The following is an 18,699-nucleotide window of genomic DNA, read 5'->3' as shown; positions in this document are numbered from 1 at the left end:
AAAATCTTTGTGAATCAAACAAAGCATTGTTTCAGTAAATAAGTTGATATGAATTACTATTCAACTAATGAGTTTTACTTTCTTTTTTTCAGAGGACTGACAGTTTTCAGGTCACACGATCCTTAACGAAGATAGATACAATGTCACTCTCTCTCTCTCTCTCTCTCTCTCTCCTCTCTCTCTACAATGTCACTCTCTCTCTCTCTCTCTCTCTCTCTCTCTCTCTCTCTCTCTCTCTCTCTCTCTCTCTCTCTCTCTCTCTCTCTCTCTCCTCTCTCTCTCTCCTCTCTCTCTCTCTCTCTCTCTCTCTCTCTCTCTCTCTCTCTCTCTCTCTCTCAGGTGTTAAAGATCAGACGACCATCCAATGGTCGGATCGTATTTCTTCTGTTCCCCCTTAACTTTTTTGCAACTTGATCTCCCAAAATCGCAGGTCCTATGAATTACAGTTTTCTCTTATCCTACTTTCTTACATCACCTTTGTGTGAATGGAATCTAAAAGATGGGTGAGAGAGAATTTCGAAAGAAAAATGACTCAAAAAATCAACGAATTTCTGATTGGTGGAATCAGGTTTACTGAATTCAGAAAGAAGCCAATTCATTGCCAATTTCATGTTTATCCACTCAGAGTCAGGGGACTCTCTCGAAGGTCTTTTTTCTATTTCAATTTATTAATTAGTTTTCTATGCAGATGTATTTATTTAATTTTATCTGTTTCCTGTCGCGTTTATGTGTGATCACATGTGAATATGATGATAAGCGTTACTCATCTTCGCTTTTTACTTCCTCCTGTTATATGCATGAATCTTTAAAATAATTTATTTAGATATATCTATCTATTTATAGTATTGAAATTTGGTAATTTTCTCTTAGATTTCCTCATATTGTGACATTCAAATACATATGCATGTATGATCTTAATTCTGACACATCCGTCTCCAAGTGTTTGTGTGTGTTTGCTTCTCTAAATTTTTATCTCATATCTTTTTTGTTTCATATGTATGAAGTTTGTTGAATTTGGATAACTTCTTCTAGATTCTTTTTATTGATTTTTTGGCTGTAGTAAGATATTTGGAGTTTAGTGATGCCAAATTTCATGAAAACATAATGTCTTTAAGTTTCTTTTCATGATCGAAAAAAAGAAAAGGATAAGATTTAAACGTTTCTTGAGTTTGCACTAAATAAACCAGCCAATAGATGTTCCTACTTTCTTCAAATGCTTGCAATTATGATCTTTTAGGTGCTTTGAAAGTGTATATTATTTCTTTTATTTTAAAAATTGTCCAAGAAAAATTCCATGTAAATGACCGTTTGCTATAATAGTTGGCTTGTGAAAAAAAAGAGAGAGAGAGATTTGTTATTTATATAGATCATATATTGTAAAATGTTGCATGATTCATATACAACAATAACAATAACAAAACCAAACTCCCATGAAAATATATAGGGTAAGGGGGTGTTTGAATTACTCTAATAAAATAGTGCAACAATTATAATATCATATATATGAACTGATAAAATAACAAGACTAATAAAGTTACTTTCTAGATTCATATTATATTCAGAAGGATAATTTATTTTTTCTTACAAGCTGACATGCATATATTGCATATAAGAACATGTTTGAAAAGCATATAAAATGACTGTTTTATGGATATCTACTTGCATGTATTTTAATCAAGACTCGAGTTCACAGATATTACAAACATTTTTCTTGTGGGGCAAAATAAATAAAAGGTTAAATGCATATTTATGCAACAAAGTGTCACCTTTTCCCATTTTATGCAATTGATCTGATTTTTGCAAACCTCATTCATTATGTGATTGATAAATCATTTGAGTAAATTACACAAATGGTCCTTATGGTTTGGGGTAATTTGCACGTTTGGTCCCTAACTTATTCTTTTCACTCGGAAGGTCCCTACTGTTTGTTTTTTATATGTATTTGGTCCCTACTGTTTGTTTTTGTTATGCGCTTGATCCCTGTCTTACCTAAAAAAAATATTATTTAAATAGGGAAAAATGGTAGATTAGGTAAGGTAAGGTAAGGAGGTAGGGTTGGGGTGTGTGCTTATTTAAATAAATTAAAAAGTCAAGGACAAAATAGTCTTTTTAGGTAAGATAGGGACCAAATGCATAACAAAAATAAACAGTAGGGACCTTCTGAGTTAAAAAAATAAGTTAGGGACCAAACACACAAATTACCCTAAACCATAGGGACCATTCGTGTAATTTACTCAAATCATTTTGTTGAGTTATAAAAGTGAAAATAGCATGAGAGTTATAATAATTTTATCTATTTCCCATTTTTTATGACCAGAATTTTCTAATTCCTAATCTGTCCAATGTTACTAGTATTTATTGTTCTTTCTGGTTGCACCCTTGCTTTCTAAACATCAACCCAAGTGATTATCCATAATGTAGCAGAGTTTAGTTTTCACTTTTTGAGGATCAATGAAGGTATGTTACCAGATGCTTACTGTTTAATTTCTTTAAAGAAATTTCAAATTCAATAGGATTTCTTATATGTGAACATATAATATTTTATATTTCTTTGGGCAAATTACCAAAAGAAAAAAAAAACATAATATTTTGGGCAATTTTATGGTATAACCACTTATTATTTGTTTTTTCCGCTCAAACCATAATTGTTTTTCCAATTTAACCATTTTGACATGATATAACATATCAAAAAGGTTAATTTAGAAAATTACCTATGAAACTTGATACAACATGTCAAAACAATTAATTTGAAAAAAATTGCTTGAAACTTTTATGATTTGATTGGAAAAAATACAATATTAGTGATTAAACCGCAAACTGCCCATATTATAATGTATGTTTTTGTTTATGTAATTTGCCCTATTTCTCTTGCTTCTTGAATATGAAAATATGGTGTAATAATGTAATATTCTTATCGACTTTTACTTTTCATTTTCAAATTATGGACTAAATACACCCAAACAACTAAGAAGCCATGCCTTTGTGTGAAATTTAAATTTAAAAAAAAAAAAAAAAAAAAAAAGTTAAGTCAAGGTAGGTGGAGAAAGATTATTTTTGATGTGGTATGGAGGAATTGTGTCTTTAATAGGCTACTTGTGTCCTTAGAATAAATGACCAAGTTCTCTGTTTTAACCTTTAACATGAGAAACAAATTATATTGGTCAATTATATACAGAAAATTTGGACTTTTATGCATCGTTTTTTTTTAAATCATACAAATTGCATACTTACACGTATACACACACATTTATTTACAATTAAAGTAAGGTCACAACTCACAACAGCAATGGAGGTCGAGGTTCTCCTGTCAGTTTCCATTGCCTTCTGCTGACGTTTTTTTTTAAGAATGGTCCCATTACAAAAGATACTCATTCACGATTTTGTTATAAATAAGTATCACTATATATTTTCCAAATACTAAATTTATATAAAATGTATTACTATTCTATTGCTTCTACTCTCCAATTAAGTCATTGTACTTATACTATATGTCTCACTTAGTTTGAATTTAAATTATAAATTAAGATATTAGTAACTTTAATTTATTATTGGATTTGTTTTTTGCTTTTTAGTTATTACTTTGTTTTACTTCATATCGAAATGGTGAAATAAAGTTCATTTCTGCTTTGAGCTTGAACTGTTGAACATGAAGTTAATTGAGTGGTCAAAGAAGTCAACTATGTGCATCAGCAGTGATACATACTATTACATAGTACATAGATACATTGACTTATAAGTTATATATAATTAGTATCATCTATTAGTTTGGTTACTATTTTAGGCAAGTAGTTTCTTTTTAAGCTGAAAAAAGCAATTCGTTATGATCTTATACCCACACACACGCGCACTTAGATCCTTAAAAAAGAGTAATGACGTCATATTCTGATTATTTATTTATTTTTTTTATCAATTCTTGTCATAGTTTATTCTTTTTTACACTTTTATGTTTGTACTATTTCACAACAATATTGGAACATAGTTATTTGAATAATCAGGTAACATATTGAGAATCTTATATTTATTGGCATATAATGAGTCATATATATTATATGGTATTGTGTGAAGAGCAAGTTGACATAAGGGAAAGAAAATCCAAGAACCTAGTTGATTTTCCAAAATAGGAAAAAAAACACAAATACCCATTTATTTTAAATTGGAGAATATAATAAATAATAATAAAAAGAAACAGGTACCCAGCTATTTATATCCTTCATGAGACACTGCCGATTTCTGCCTCTGCATTGCTTTTTCTTTCAGAAAGGCAAACTCAAGTTCAATCAAAACCCTTTTTTTTTCCAATTTCCTCAAAAAAAAAAAACTTTTCCCAAAAAAAGAAATTAAAATATATTTATATTTTATATGTATATATAGATATATCTATGTATATATATAGATGAGAGGTAGATTATGGCTAAAAAAGGAAGGAGATCAATGGAAACAGAGAAAGTTGATGAAGCTAAAGAAGAGCTCCAACCACGTGTATCAGATGTTTACATCCGTAGCCTTGTGAAACACTTAACCACCAACGACGGTGGTGGTGGTGGTGGTGGATCGCCGGAAAATGAGAAACATTTTAGTGAAATTAATAATAACACCCAAAAACCACAAAAGCCCAAAAAACAAGTCAGAAGAAGACTTCACACAACTAGACCTTATCAAGAACGACTCCTAAACATGGCAGAAGCCAGAAGAGAAATTGTCGCCGCCCTTAAGTTTCACAGAGCTTCCATGAAACAACAAGAGGCCGCCGGTGGTGCCGTCACTAACCACCACCAACCGCCGCCAGTACAAGAGAAAAAACCAAAATCCCGACGAATTCTCAGCCTTTATCCTTCCACCACCACGGACGGCGGTGCCGCCACCGCCACCACCACCGCTGCCAATTTGTATTGGCCTATCTCCGCCACTGCACCGCCACTGCCGCCAGCGTACCATGACAACTTAAATTTATTTCTTCCGAGTCAAACTTTGGGATTGAATTTAAATTTTCAGAATTTTGAAAATTTAGACACCCGTTTTTATCACACACCATTGTCATCATCTTCAACTTCCTCTAATCCGGTGGCTGGAAAACGGAAGGAGACGCCGGAAAATTCCTCCGGCGGGTTGCATCATGCGATGGGAGATGAGGAGATGGAGGAGATACGGTCGTTGGGTGAGAAACACCAGATTGAGTGGAATGACACCATTAATTTGATGACGTCAGCAAGGTGGTGTAGTTTCTTGAAGAATATGGAAATGGAAGAAGATGAAGGAGATGAGTTTTATGGATTTGATCAAGTTATGAAGTTTCCACCATGGCTGATTAATGGAAATGAGAACTCTTGTTTGCAAGATCTTAATTTTTCTGATGCGTACATGCAAGATCCTCCTTTACCTTGGTAAGAGTCTTCATTTATTTCTCTGATTTTTTTCATTTTCGTATATTTGTAGAAATTATTAAATTTATTAAGTGTAAGGAAATTGGAAATGTTTTATGTTGGTATTTACTATTTTCTCCGTACAATAGTAATGTTACTTTTAAATCAAGAAACAACCATTTTTACAACATGCAATTTGTTGCTATTTGAGATAATTACGTTGCTAAATCCGTTTTACCGATTTTAGTTTGGGTTAAATGCAAGAAATAACAACATATTTCCATTGATTTGTTTATATAGCATCCAACTTTTATTTCTTCATATTATAATTTTATAGCAATATCATTGAAATAGAAAACAATTGATAGATTTCTTAAAGTATAACTTTCTAATAATTTTTTTTTTTTTGAAAAGTACAATCCTATAATTGCATGGATTTTTCAAGGTATATTGTCGTGATAAGAAAAAAAAAATTGAAAGTATAATGCTATAATTAAGTTGATTTTTTGAAGTATAATGTCAAAATCGAAAATACAATGTTATAATTGGAGAGATTTCTCAAAGTGATAAGGGAAAAAAAACGTATAATGCTATAATTGGGTATATTTTGAAGTATCATATCTTAGAAATTTTAAAAATATAATGATGTAACATAAATAAATAAAAGTAGGACACTATTTCTTACATTTAGCACTTTTAGTTGTAGATATTTGTTGGTGCTGTTACTGTTGTTTTAGCAAAAGACTATTGCAATCTCTGAATTGTTGCAGTATGAGACTTTAAAACAATGGAAGTGAGACCACATAGGTCCCCCCACCTCCATGTCTCTAAATGACTTTTTACATATTTATTTTCACATTGACCTTTTTCATTTTTTATTACGTGTGGAAATTGCAACAATTTTTATAATTGTGTACAATGAAATGTTTGAATTTTAATTTTAATTTCTAATGGTTTTAATTTTTTTTTTTAGATATCTGATTTTGAATTTGAAAAATGCAGCATGGATATAGGTGAAATTGAAGGAATTGATGGGGAGTGGCTAGCCTGAAAAAAGATTGATTGCGTTTTTTGAAAAATCAATTGTGGCTGAATTTTTGAACTATTTTTGTTTTGTTTTTTGTTAATTTTTTTAATATTTTGTTGTACTTTTATTTTTCTATGTAATAATGATTGCAAGTAATATGCGATATGAGAAAATTAAAACAGAAAATATATAGAAAGGAATGAACTGGAATTGTTGCTTAGCGAAGGAAGACATATATATGGAAAGTTTTTATATGCAATTTTTGATACTTTATATTTCTATAGGGTGGATAAAAAAAAGCACCTATTTATATTCAACTAATTTATAATCCGTGGGAACCATGGTTACAAAATTAATTAAAATTTCATTGTAAAATTTCAAAATTGTTAATCAATTATTTTAAATAAATTATTAATTAAAAAATATTTTTATTAGTTATGTAAAATTATATTCGTTGATTCAAATAAATATATGAAATTAATTTTTAATTTATATCGGATAACTTTTATTTGTGAATTAATGTAAACAATAATATAAAATTTAAAATGGAAAATAGAAAATAAATAGATTGACAAATAACATCATATTAATTAGGAAGTCTAATAAATTTGAAATGAAGAATTAATTGATTGATAAATAGCATCATATTAATTAGGATGTCTAATATGATGAGAGATGGCAAAATAACTACTATTTTATTAGTATAGGGATTTTTATGATATATTTTTATTTCTTTTATTAAAATATTATATTTATATATATATATATATATATATATATATATATATATATATATAATGTCGAAAAATACAATGTAATTTTTACAGTTATAAGCAAGGTTCTAAATAACGTAAGGCGTGACTTGGCGGCAATGTCAAGCCTCAAGCTTTTCCGAGCCCTGACGAGTCATGACGTTTGTAAGGCATGACTTAAGGCGACAATTTTCTATATAATTAATTTTTTTATATGTATTTTCAGTTATTATTCATTTTTATACACATATATGAGTTAAGGCGGCGTTTTGGCAAAGCTTGGCGGTAGGTGCAAGCCTCGGAGTCGTGACGTGCCATGACGGAGCCATGACGAGTTTTTTAGAACCTTGGTTATAAGCTTATAATTCAATGGATCTTTAAATTAAAATATCCTAAATTATTGTAAATATATGGATAATTTGGGATACAATGTAATAATAAGAAAAAAAGATGAAAGAACATATTTTAATATAAGTAAATAAAAATATGCTATTATAAGATACAAATAAATGAACGTATATTGTCATTGTTGTTGGTCCATTTTATCATGACATTGAGAAACAACTTGTTCATGGTGAGTTATGACCGCAATAATAAAGGAATCGCAAACTTAGAAGTTTATTTATTTATTATTTTCTACCACGGTATCTGGTTATATATCTATTTAAATAAAATAAAAATAAAAACATTTTGTACAAATGACATGATTTACATTAATGTTTGCTATCGTTTAACGAAAATTAACTCAGTATCCATATATGAAATTTTATAAGAAGTTGAACGATTCTGTGATTATCACAAAGTCAAGATAAATTTATATGCATATCAAGTTGTCAACTGCTGTCAAGTGTTGCACACCCAATGCCTTTCTGTGTAACATTCATTGGACCTTCAATAAACTTTGCCATAGAATATAAAGCTTTATAAGTCAATCTAAAAGTTACAAGATAAAATAAATGAAAAAAAAACATATATATATATATATATATATATATATATATATATATATATATATATATATATATATATAAATATATATAGGGGATAGGAAATATACATTATAGACCCACATAAATTTTGGTACTAAACCTCTAAATTATACGGTTTTATCTTAGTAAATATAATCGATTCAGTTTTCACTTGGCAAATATATAATTCCCCATTAAATTATAAGGGATGGAGAATATACATTATAGACCCACATAAGCTTAGGTACTAAACCTCTAAATTATACAATTTTATCTTAGTAAATATAATCGATTCAGTTTTCACTTGGTAAATATATAATTCTCCATTGGATTTCTTTCCTTTATTATCGTTTAATCATCCATGTTTTATTTCCTCCATTATCATTTATTACTTCACGTCAGTAAACATTACTGTTTTTCATCATCATGAAGGTCAAAGATAATTAACATGTTTGCTTCCCTATCAAAATTATTGCTTCAATATTGAATCTACAACATCAAGTGTTAATTATGAATCCATAATTGCAATGTTTAGCTAATAAAACGACACAGTTTAATGAGACTTAGTACCTAAGATTAGGTGGGGCTGTAATGTATATATTCATGTTTCCCATATATATATATATATATATATATATATATATATATATATATATATATATAGGGTTAGGTTATTTTGTTTTCACTATCTATTGTCTGCATGTATGACTGATTCTGGACCAATCATTTTAGTTATTTTAAGAAAGTAATTAATGCATATTACATATTGAAGATATAATAGGTATTAGTTACATCTTCAGCATTTAATATGCATTAATTACTTTCTTAAAATAACTAAAATGATTGATCCAGAATCAATCATACGGGCACACAATAGATAGTGAAAACATTTGAACCTAACTCTCTCCCTCTCTCTCTCTCTCTCTATATATATATATATATATATATATATATATATATATATATATATATATATATATATATAGGTTATTTTGTTTCTTACATTTATTGTGTGCTAGAATGCACCAATAGGAATTTAGTAAATTAAATAATTATTTAATTAAATAAATATAGATATTAAATGATTTCCATAATTATATGTATAATAAATGATATCCATAATTATAATTCTCTTTTTATAGAAACTAATTAAATCCATCATTAACGTCAGCAATAACATTTTTTTAGAATGAATTCACATCTAGGTTTTTATATATGAGTTCGTATTTTGTTTCAGGACTCACTCACTTAAAAAACAATAAATTTGCATGGGATACGAAGAACGTGAGTGTATTCTACTAGAATACACTCTCATTCTACTAGAATGAACTCTCATTCTTCTAGATATGAATTAATTCTGAAAGAATATTATTGTTACATTAATGACGAATTTAATTTGTTTCCATAAAATGAGTTATAAGTATGGATAACATTTAATATATATATATAATTAATACAAAATTCTATTGGTGCATTCTAGCACACAATAGATGTGAGAAACATTTGAAGATATATATATATATATATATATATATATATATATATATATATATATATATATATATATATATATATATATATATATATATATATATATATATATAAAGAGAGAGAGAGAGAGAGAGTAAATTACACGAATGGTCCCTATGGTTTGGGATCATTTGGATGTTTGGTCCTTAACTTTTTTTTTTTAAATCGGAAGGTCTCTAACTTTTGTTTTTGTTGTGCGCTTGGTCTCTGTTTTATCTAAAAAGATTATTTTGCCCTTGATTTTATTAATTTATTTAAATAAACACACCCCCAATTCCACCCTCACCTCACCTTATCTTACCTAAAAAAATTATTTTAATTTATTTAAATAATAGCATAATAATCCTTTTAGGTAACAAAGGGACCAAGCGCATAACAAAAACAAACAGTTTGAACTTTCTGAGAAAAATAAGTTAGAGACTAAACACGCAAATTATCTCAAAACATAGGGATCATTCGTGTACTTTACTCATATATATATATATATATATATATATATATATATATATATATATATATATATATATATATATATATATATATATATATATATATATATATAAAGAGAGAGAGAGAGAGAGAAAGAGAGAGAGAGAGAGAAAGAGCGAGAGAGAGAGGTTCAGGTGTTTAAAGTAATTATTGTGTTGTCGTATGCATAAATATAGACCAATCATTTTAAAAACCTACATATGGGTAAAATTGTAATCTTAGCTTTTAATTAATTTTGGTAATTAATTATTCAAATCATAAACCCTTTAATTTAGGCAAAATCGTTTACATTTACCGCTTTAAAACCCTAGACAGAAAACATCGACCTTTAACAATCAAGCATCTCTCGACAGTTGGTTCGAAGGAAGCAGTTATCGATCGGTGCCCTACCCCTCTAATCAGTCGAAGACGCTGACGATAAGGGAAACGAAGGAGCAAGGCATGTCGACGGAGCTTCTGTGATAGTTGGGAAATCGTGAGGAGGTGCGGAGGGAAGAAGCATCAAGACAACACCGATCCAGGGAGCGTTCGATTGTTGTGTTTGAAAAGAAGAAGAAAAGACGAGAAAGAGAGGGACAGACGCCTTTCTCTGGTGGCTTTCTTATCGATCGGTGCCCTACACCACTGTGTATTCCATTACAACAAAATCGATTAGGCAGGGACAAGCAAAATCAGCGGCGGTAGTAGGCGGCTCTGCCACTTCTTCCTTTTTTTTTTTCTAGTGAGGTGAGAATGAGAGACAAGGAGGTCGATGGGTACAGGTTTCTTTCTTCTTTTTCTTCTTATTTTGACTGATTTATTGTAAACCAATGAAGTTTAATCTTCAAATGGGTTTTTTAATTTGATTTGATTTTAATATATAGAATGGATGTTTGGGTTGATTGTTTGACAGAAATCAAAGAAATTTTGGATGTGTTTAGGTTTATTGTCTAATTCTTTCAAGGTGTAATATTTTTGGGAATTAGGAATTTGTTCAGATTGTTTAATTTTTACAGGAAATTGAAAGTTGTTTTGATGCACACCAAGCGCTCGCTAAAATGCTTCAACTGAATGATATTTTTTCGTTTATAGTATTCTATCAGAAAAGAATGTTTTTTTTTATGATAATCATGAACATATTTTGTTGGAATGCCCTGTATTAATATAATTATTGGTAAATGAATTCCAATTCTATCAAAATGGAATCACGAATTCCAATTATGTTGGAATGGAATATGGATATTTTTCTCACTGATTTATTCATTGGATTTGTTTCCACAGAAACTGATGCTTGAAGAACGGACCACGAAATTTGAACGACGCCTCTTAGCAACATTATTCTTTTAGAATGTATTAGTGTATTTGTTAGACTTTGATGTTTTTTTTTTTCAATTTGAAAGTTTTTAGTTTTCTTCTTTAACAATAAATGTAATTTTTAGCAATTGTTACATGTATTCTATAAGAAATAATGGAATTTTTGTTTTAATTCTTCAATTGTTGGTTTGAGAATTTGTTATTCTACAAGAAATTTTTAAAGTCGATCAAGAAATATGTTCAAGAATATTTTCATAATTTTATGGTTCTAGAATATTTTTATTTTTGAACATAATCAAACATATTCTGTCAAAATGTCTGAATTAAAAACATTATAATTCGTAAAATCGGATTTTTAAAATTAATAGAATCTATGATTCTTTAAAATATGCAAATTTCCTTTATTAAATCTATATTAATTGACTAAAATACCATTCTAGTTAAATTTGATGATATTTATCAATTATATTTAATTCAATAATATGTATTAATCACTTTCTTAAAATAAGTAAAATGATTGACTCACATTTATGCATACAATAACACAATAATTACTTTGAATATAATAACCTAAGACTATATATATATATATATATATATATATATATATATATATATATATATATATATATATATATATATATATATATATATATATCGGGCTGAGTTATTGTGTAAACTAAAAAATTGAACTTGCGAACTCAAAAATAGTTTATTATTTTTCAACACCAAAAATATCGATATGTCTTCAAATGGTGCGTCTAAGCCATATCTAGGCTCAAAAAAAGATTTGACAAATTTTTTATTTATTTTCAAAATTTGCATGTATGCACAATCAGCAGTTATATGGATTGTTGATGAGCATAATTAGCAGTTATATGGACTGCGGATATGCACCCTCAACAGTCATATGGACTGTTGATTGCTTATCAACGGTTCATACGACTGTTGATTGTGATCATTAGTAGTCCATATGATTGTTGATTGTGGTCATTTACAGTTTGTACAACTGTTGATTGTGTTGATAAGTAGTTCTACAAATAACCCAAAAAAAACCCGTCAAATTTTTTTAAGCCTAGATGTGGCTTAGACGCGCCATTTGGCGAAGATTTGTGTTTTTGGTGCTAAAAAATGATGAGTTGATTATGAGTTCGCAACTCACAAATATTTTGATTCTCAAAAGAATATGGCTTTCTCTCTCTCTCTCTCTCTCTCTCTCTCTATGTGTGTGTGTGTGTGTGTGTGTGTGTGTATATATATATATATATATATATATATATATATATATATATATATATAAAGAGAGAGAGAGAGAGAAAGAAAGAAAGTAACATTAATAGAAAATGCATAAACCTAAAAAAAACCCTAAGAATCCAAAAAATGTATAAAAAAATACTTTGAGATATCATATATATATATATATATATATATATATATATATATATATATATATATATATATATATATATATATATATATATATATATATATATATATATATAATAAAAAAAATAAAATAATTTATAAACTGAAAAACTGAGTATATGTTGCACTAAATCCTTTTTTAAAAAATAATAATTTTTTTAAAGACAAAATAAAAAAAAGGAAAAAAGAAAAGAAAAGTCCGTTTAAATAGCATTCGTTGCATATGATTATTTATGTTTCAAAGACGTGTGTTCCATGCGAACACATCAAATCCAAATAATTAGATTTGACATTTGTGTCATTCGCAAAATAGTTGATAGAGAATTGTCATCGCGGTTGCTACCAAATTACTTGTGTAAACAAATTGTAAAGTGACAAATATTGCATTTTTATACCACCCAAAAAAAACAAGGTTGGCAGTGTAAAAAGATTTTAAATTCCATCGTTAGTTTCATAATGTAACATCCGGGTTCCCATGTATAATATTTTATTCCTTTGTTTTTGGAAGTTGAGAGGGGACTCGGCGAGTTGGTGTTTAAACTCGCCGAGTATGGTCGCGGATTCTTATCCGAGTTCACGGCTGGACTCGGCGAGTTCAATTGTGGTGTTGATTCCTAGAGTTAGGGTTTTCTAACCCCCTTTAGAGAATGTATTTGTGGAGCAATTGGTCCCTTCTCGAGTTCATGCTTTGGATCTGGACTCAAAGAGGTCCAGAGACCTTAACCCTTGGGGGTTTTTGGAGTTATTTTGGGAGTCATGAACTTAGGATGTTATTTTGGGACTAAATCACCAAGTAAGACCATCTAGATGCTATTTGAGTGTCAAGGTCTGAACTTTACGTGACTATCATGCTTGGGAAGGTCAGATCTATGGATTAAAGGAACAGATCTGAACTCAGGAGGTCTATGGAGTTTGTGCATGGCATGAACTCGCCGAGTCCATAGATCAGACTCGGCGAGTAGGGTTAGGGTTTCCTGTAAATCACTCAGTGTGTAGACTCGACGAGTTATGGTAATAACTCAGCGAGTCAGATGGGGATTAGAGGGCTGGAGTTCAAGGTGAAACTCGGCGAGTTGAGTCGGGGTGGCCCTGCGATTCATGCCAGGGGTGACTCATCGAGCAAGGGGAGGAACTCGACGTGCCAAGCGGGACTAAGGAATTAGCGGACACGTGTAGACTCGCCGAGTCGCCCTAGTGCACTCGACGAGTCGGGTCAAAGTTTGACCGTTGACTTTTGTTGACTTTTAGGGTTTGGTCAACAATGAGGCCTTTAAGCCAAGAGAGGGATAAAATGGTCTTTTACCCTTCTGATGGTGTTATGAAAGGTCTGAGTATAGTTATATTTATGAGAGTATTTACCTTATGTGATTAGGCGGAGGCTAGATCATATGTCTACCGAGTCAGAGCCTTAATGAGACACCTGAGGTGAGTCTTCTCACTATACGTACCTAGAGTGGTATTATATGTTGACCAGAGGGTCTTACGTGTTATATAGGAGATTATGTGTTATATGTTATATGTATGTTGTATGATGTTATAAACCGGACCAGAGGGTCCAACAATACAGACCGAGCCAGAGGGTCCAACGAGCTATGACCGGACCAGAGGGTCCAAAGAGCTACAGGACTGGAGGGTCCCGCTGAGACACATCGACCGGAGGGTCGTATTATAGCCTCGAGTGGCGTATGTGTTGTATGCGGTATTTTGGGGAACTCACTAAGCATTTATGCTTACAGTTGTTGTGTTATGTGTTTCAGGTACTAGCGAGGACCGTGGAAAGGCGTCGGCGTGATTCGTACACACTAGAGAGAGAGTTTGATTTTTATGATCTTGGGATATGTTATGTTTCAAAAACTACTGTTGGAAATATTTGAGAATATTTTTATATGAACTTGGTTGATGAAAAATGAAAAATTTGTTTTGAAATATACGTTGTTACAAGTTGGTATCAGAGCCTTGGTTTGAGGGATTCGGATGCATCTTCGGGCGTATCTGAACTCAAACTGAGGATTTGAGGAAAAATTTTGATAATGAAGTAAAAATTTTGAAAAGAGTAAAAAGAGTTTTGAGAGAAATAGAGCAGAGTCGTGTGTACGATCAGCCAGCGCCCGAACGGTGAATCCCCAAAAGTACCCTTACATTATGTGTTATGAGATATGCTATGTTATATTATGCATGCTAGAGTAGGCTAGGTATTCATATTAGGACTAGAGCGGCCTGATTTGTGATGCCTTAGCCTAGGAGATTTCTGCTGCTGAGTTGATTTGAGAGCGAGTAGATAGTAGTTCGGAGCTCATGAGAGGTCTATCGGAGGGTAGCCAATGCATAACGAGAGTAGAGTACTTGTGATCCAGGATCCAAGGAGGAGGACTTGGGGTGAATGCCGATGCGGTGTGGTCAATAGTATAGGGCCCGTACTACTGAAGACACCGGATCAGTAGGCATTCCAAGTAAGAATCCTTTGGACAACGGAGGACGAGTAGGGTTGCGTCATCGAGTATGAGTATGCTTGATCGAGTCTCTGATATTTATTGTTGTGTTTCAGAAGCATCATGGTTGGGACTCGACACACACCTGAGAGCAGTGGTGTCAGCGACGAGGAGATCCGTCGGATGATTCATGAGGAGGTGGCTGCTGCCATCCGGGCTGAGATTCCTGAGATGTTTGGGGACATCAAAACCAAATTGATTGAGACCTTTGATAAGCGGTATGCAGCACTGACTGAGGCTACGGCAGCTGCAGCTACGGCTGCTGTTGCTGCTGCCAGACCTCAGGGAGGTGACTCGTTGTTGTTTCGGGAGTTCAGCAACACGAAGCCACCAGAGTTCGATGGGACGCAGGACCCGATTGCTGCGATGAGATGGATCTATGACATCGAGGGATGTTTCTATATGTGTTCTTTTCCAGAGCACTTGAGGGTACGGTTCACTTTGAACCAGCTCCGCTTGGGAGCGAAGGATTGGTGGAAGTTCATGACGGCGAACTTCACTTTGGCAGAGATTTCTAAGGTGACCTGGGAGAGGTTCACCGCTATGTTTAGAGAAGAGTATGTTCCCACGGTGGAGAGGGAACGGTTGATTCAGAAGTTCTTGACCCTCAAGCAGGGTACTGATTTTGTGGCAGTGATCACCAGGAAGTTTCATGAGAGGGCGATGTTTTGCCCTGAGCAGGTGTCTTCTGAGCAGACTCGTATGAGCCGTTATCTGAGTGTTCTAAGGAGAGATTTTCGGGAGTTTGTGGCGAATTCGACTTACCGGACATTTGCTGAGCTCCAGGAAAATGCCCGGAAAAGGGAGACTGAGTTAGAGAATCAGGCCAGGGAGGAGGCTGAGTCACAGAGGATGGATCGGCGACCGGCTCAGTCTTAGCCGGCAGCCAAGCGGGCTAGACCCGCTGATTTGAGATCTGGGGGCGCGAAGGGCCGCACTTGTGGGAAGTGCGGCAAGAGTCACGAGCAGTCGTGCAGGGCTGGAGTATGCTACAAGTGTGGGAAGGAGGGGCATATCGCGAGGGATTTCCCCAAGGGATTTTCGGTTTGCTTTCATTGCAACCAGACCGGCCATCGGAAGGCCGAGTTCCCTCAGTTGCTTCAGGGATCAGCGCACGGATCTGCGCCTGCTGCTAGGGCTACCGAGGTTCGGCCAGTGAAGGCTGAGGCATCGAAGGCTCGTGGGATAGCTTTCCAGTTAAATGCGGAGGAGGTCCGCGCAGCGCCCGATGTTGTGGCTGGTATGTATTCTATATTCATATTTTATTTGAGTTGAGTTATCATGCTTATATGATGGTGTGCGTAGGTACTTTTCTTGTGAATTCTGTGCCTGCTTTGGTATTATTTGACTCAGGTGCGAGTCGGACGTTTGTTTCCGTAGCATTTAGTCAGTACATTAGTATCTGTCGAGAGGCGTTGGATCGACCTCTACGAGTTTCCATAGCTGATGAGCGAGCAGTGTATGCTTCATATGTGATTCGAGGATGTGTCCTTGAGACCTTCGGTGTGGAGTTTCCGATAGATCTGGTTCTGATTGCTATGGGGGATGTGTGTGTTATAGTGGGCATGGATTGCTTGAGCCGATATGGAGCTGTGATAGACTGCGAGCGTCAGTTGGTGACGATACGAGACCCTAGTGGGGGAGTACTTACAGTGTTTGGTGAGGGAACTCGATGTGGGTCAGCGTTTTGTTCGGCCGCCAGGGCGAGGCAGAGTTTGCAGCAAGGCTGCAATGGATTCGTAGCCTATGTGGCAGACACGCGAGTGGCCGTTGGGAGGCCAAGTTCGATTGACGAGGTTCCGATAGTGTGCGAGTTTCCGGATGTTTTTCCCGAGGAACTACCGGGTGTGCCTCCCGAGAAGAAAGTGGAGTTCCGTATCGATTTGGTTCTGAGAAGCAAATGGAGTTCCGTATCGATTTTGGGGCATCTCGTCAACCAGAATGGGATATTAGTCGATCCGGCCAAGATCAAGGCAGTCATGAGGTGGGAGGTGCCGAGATCACCCACCGAGATCAGGAGTTTTCTGGGTTTGGCCGGCTATTATCGGAGATTTATTAAGGATTTCTCCAAGATCGTTGTGCCACTCACCAAGTTGACCCGAAAGGGTGCTGCATTTTCTTGGGGTCCGGAGCAGCAGACCTCGTTCGAGACACTTCGCTAGAAATTATGCGAAGCCCCAGTGTTAGCCCTCCCGGAAGGGTTGGAGGATTTCGTGGTATATTGTGATGCATCGATATCCAGATTGGGAGCGATGCTTATGCAGAGGGGGCATGTGATAGCATATGCATCGAGGCACCTTAAGCCTCATGAGTAGAGGTATCCCACTCATGATCTGGAATTGGGAGCGGTAGTGTTCGCCCTCAAGATCTGGCGACACTATCTGTATGGGGTTCGGTGTACATTATACACAGACCACAAGAGCTTGAAGTATTTGATGGATCAGCCCAACCTGAATATGCGCCAGAGGAGGTGGTTGGATGTGGTCAAGGATTATGAGTGTGAGATCCTGTACCACCCGGCCAAGGTTAATGTTGTGGCCGATGCACTGAGTCGTAGGGCGGAGGGCGCCCCGATGCGTGATGTTTGTTTGAGATTGACAGTGATGACCCTAGTGTTGGACGCTATTCGTGGGGCCCAGGCTGAGGCCGTGAGGCCAGAAAGCCAGAAGATAGAGCGAGTTATCGGGCTGGTATCGAGATTCGTTACCGATAGCCAGAGGCTTATGACATTTCAGGGTCGGATATGGGTACCTTCTGTGGGCGGGATGCATACCATTTTGATGGAAGAGGCCCATCGATCGAAGTTCTCGATCCATCCCGGGGCCACTAAGATGTATTTGGACCTGAAAAGGGAGTATTGGTGGCCCTGTATGAAGTGGGATGTCGCATGGTGTAGAGAGATGCTTGACCTGTCGCAGGGCTAAGGCCGAGCACCAGCGTCCTCATGGTAAGCTGCAGCCGTTAGAGATTCCCGAGTGGAAATAGGAACAGATTGTCACACCCCAAAACCGGAACGGCGGAAACGTTCGGGGGCGTAGGACGTCATGTCAAGTATCACGAGATATGTATATGGTAAGCAAGTAATTAACAACCATTTCATTTAGAAAGAAAGTGTTTACAATGTATGTGTTCACAAAACATAGAAGTCATAAACAAATAACAAAAAAAGACTTGAAGCTATAATGCTCCATCTTCTGAATCCCCAACACAAGCACCTGTCTAATAGTCTCCTGAGAATACAAGTTATTTGACAGAGTTGATCAGCAATTAAGCTGGTGAGTTCATAAGATTCTAATGATGTGAGTAAGCTGTAAAATGTTGTTGAAAATGTATATATAAAGTACTGTAAGCTGTAAGGTGTTGTTT

The 18,699-nt window shown here is 34.2% G+C and overlaps 1 protein-coding gene across 1 annotated transcript; it reads left to right on the top strand.

Annotated features, from left to right (window-relative positions):
• The first annotated feature begins 302 nt into the window (after positions 1-302).
• On the top strand, positions 303-6,646 carry LOC111888554 (uncharacterized). Its single transcript, XM_023884709.3, has 2 exons — positions 303-5,381; positions 6,363-6,646. Exons 1-2 carry the CDS (start codon positions 4,408-4,410, stop codon positions 6,409-6,411), a joined length of 1,023 nt encoding a protein of 340 aa, XP_023740477.1. The 5' UTR covers positions 303-4,407; the 3' UTR covers positions 6,412-6,646.
• The last annotated feature ends 12,053 nt before the right edge of the window (positions 6,647-18,699 follow it).

The sequence above is a fragment of the Lactuca sativa genome, chromosome 7, assembly GCF_002870075.4.
Source record: "Lactuca sativa cultivar Salinas chromosome 7, Lsat_Salinas_v11, whole genome shotgun sequence".
Classification (NCBI taxonomy): domain Eukaryota; kingdom Viridiplantae; phylum Streptophyta; class Magnoliopsida; order Asterales; family Asteraceae; genus Lactuca; species Lactuca sativa.
Note: the sequence above shows the minus strand (reverse complement) of the source record. Positions and strands in the feature narration are given on the sequence as shown.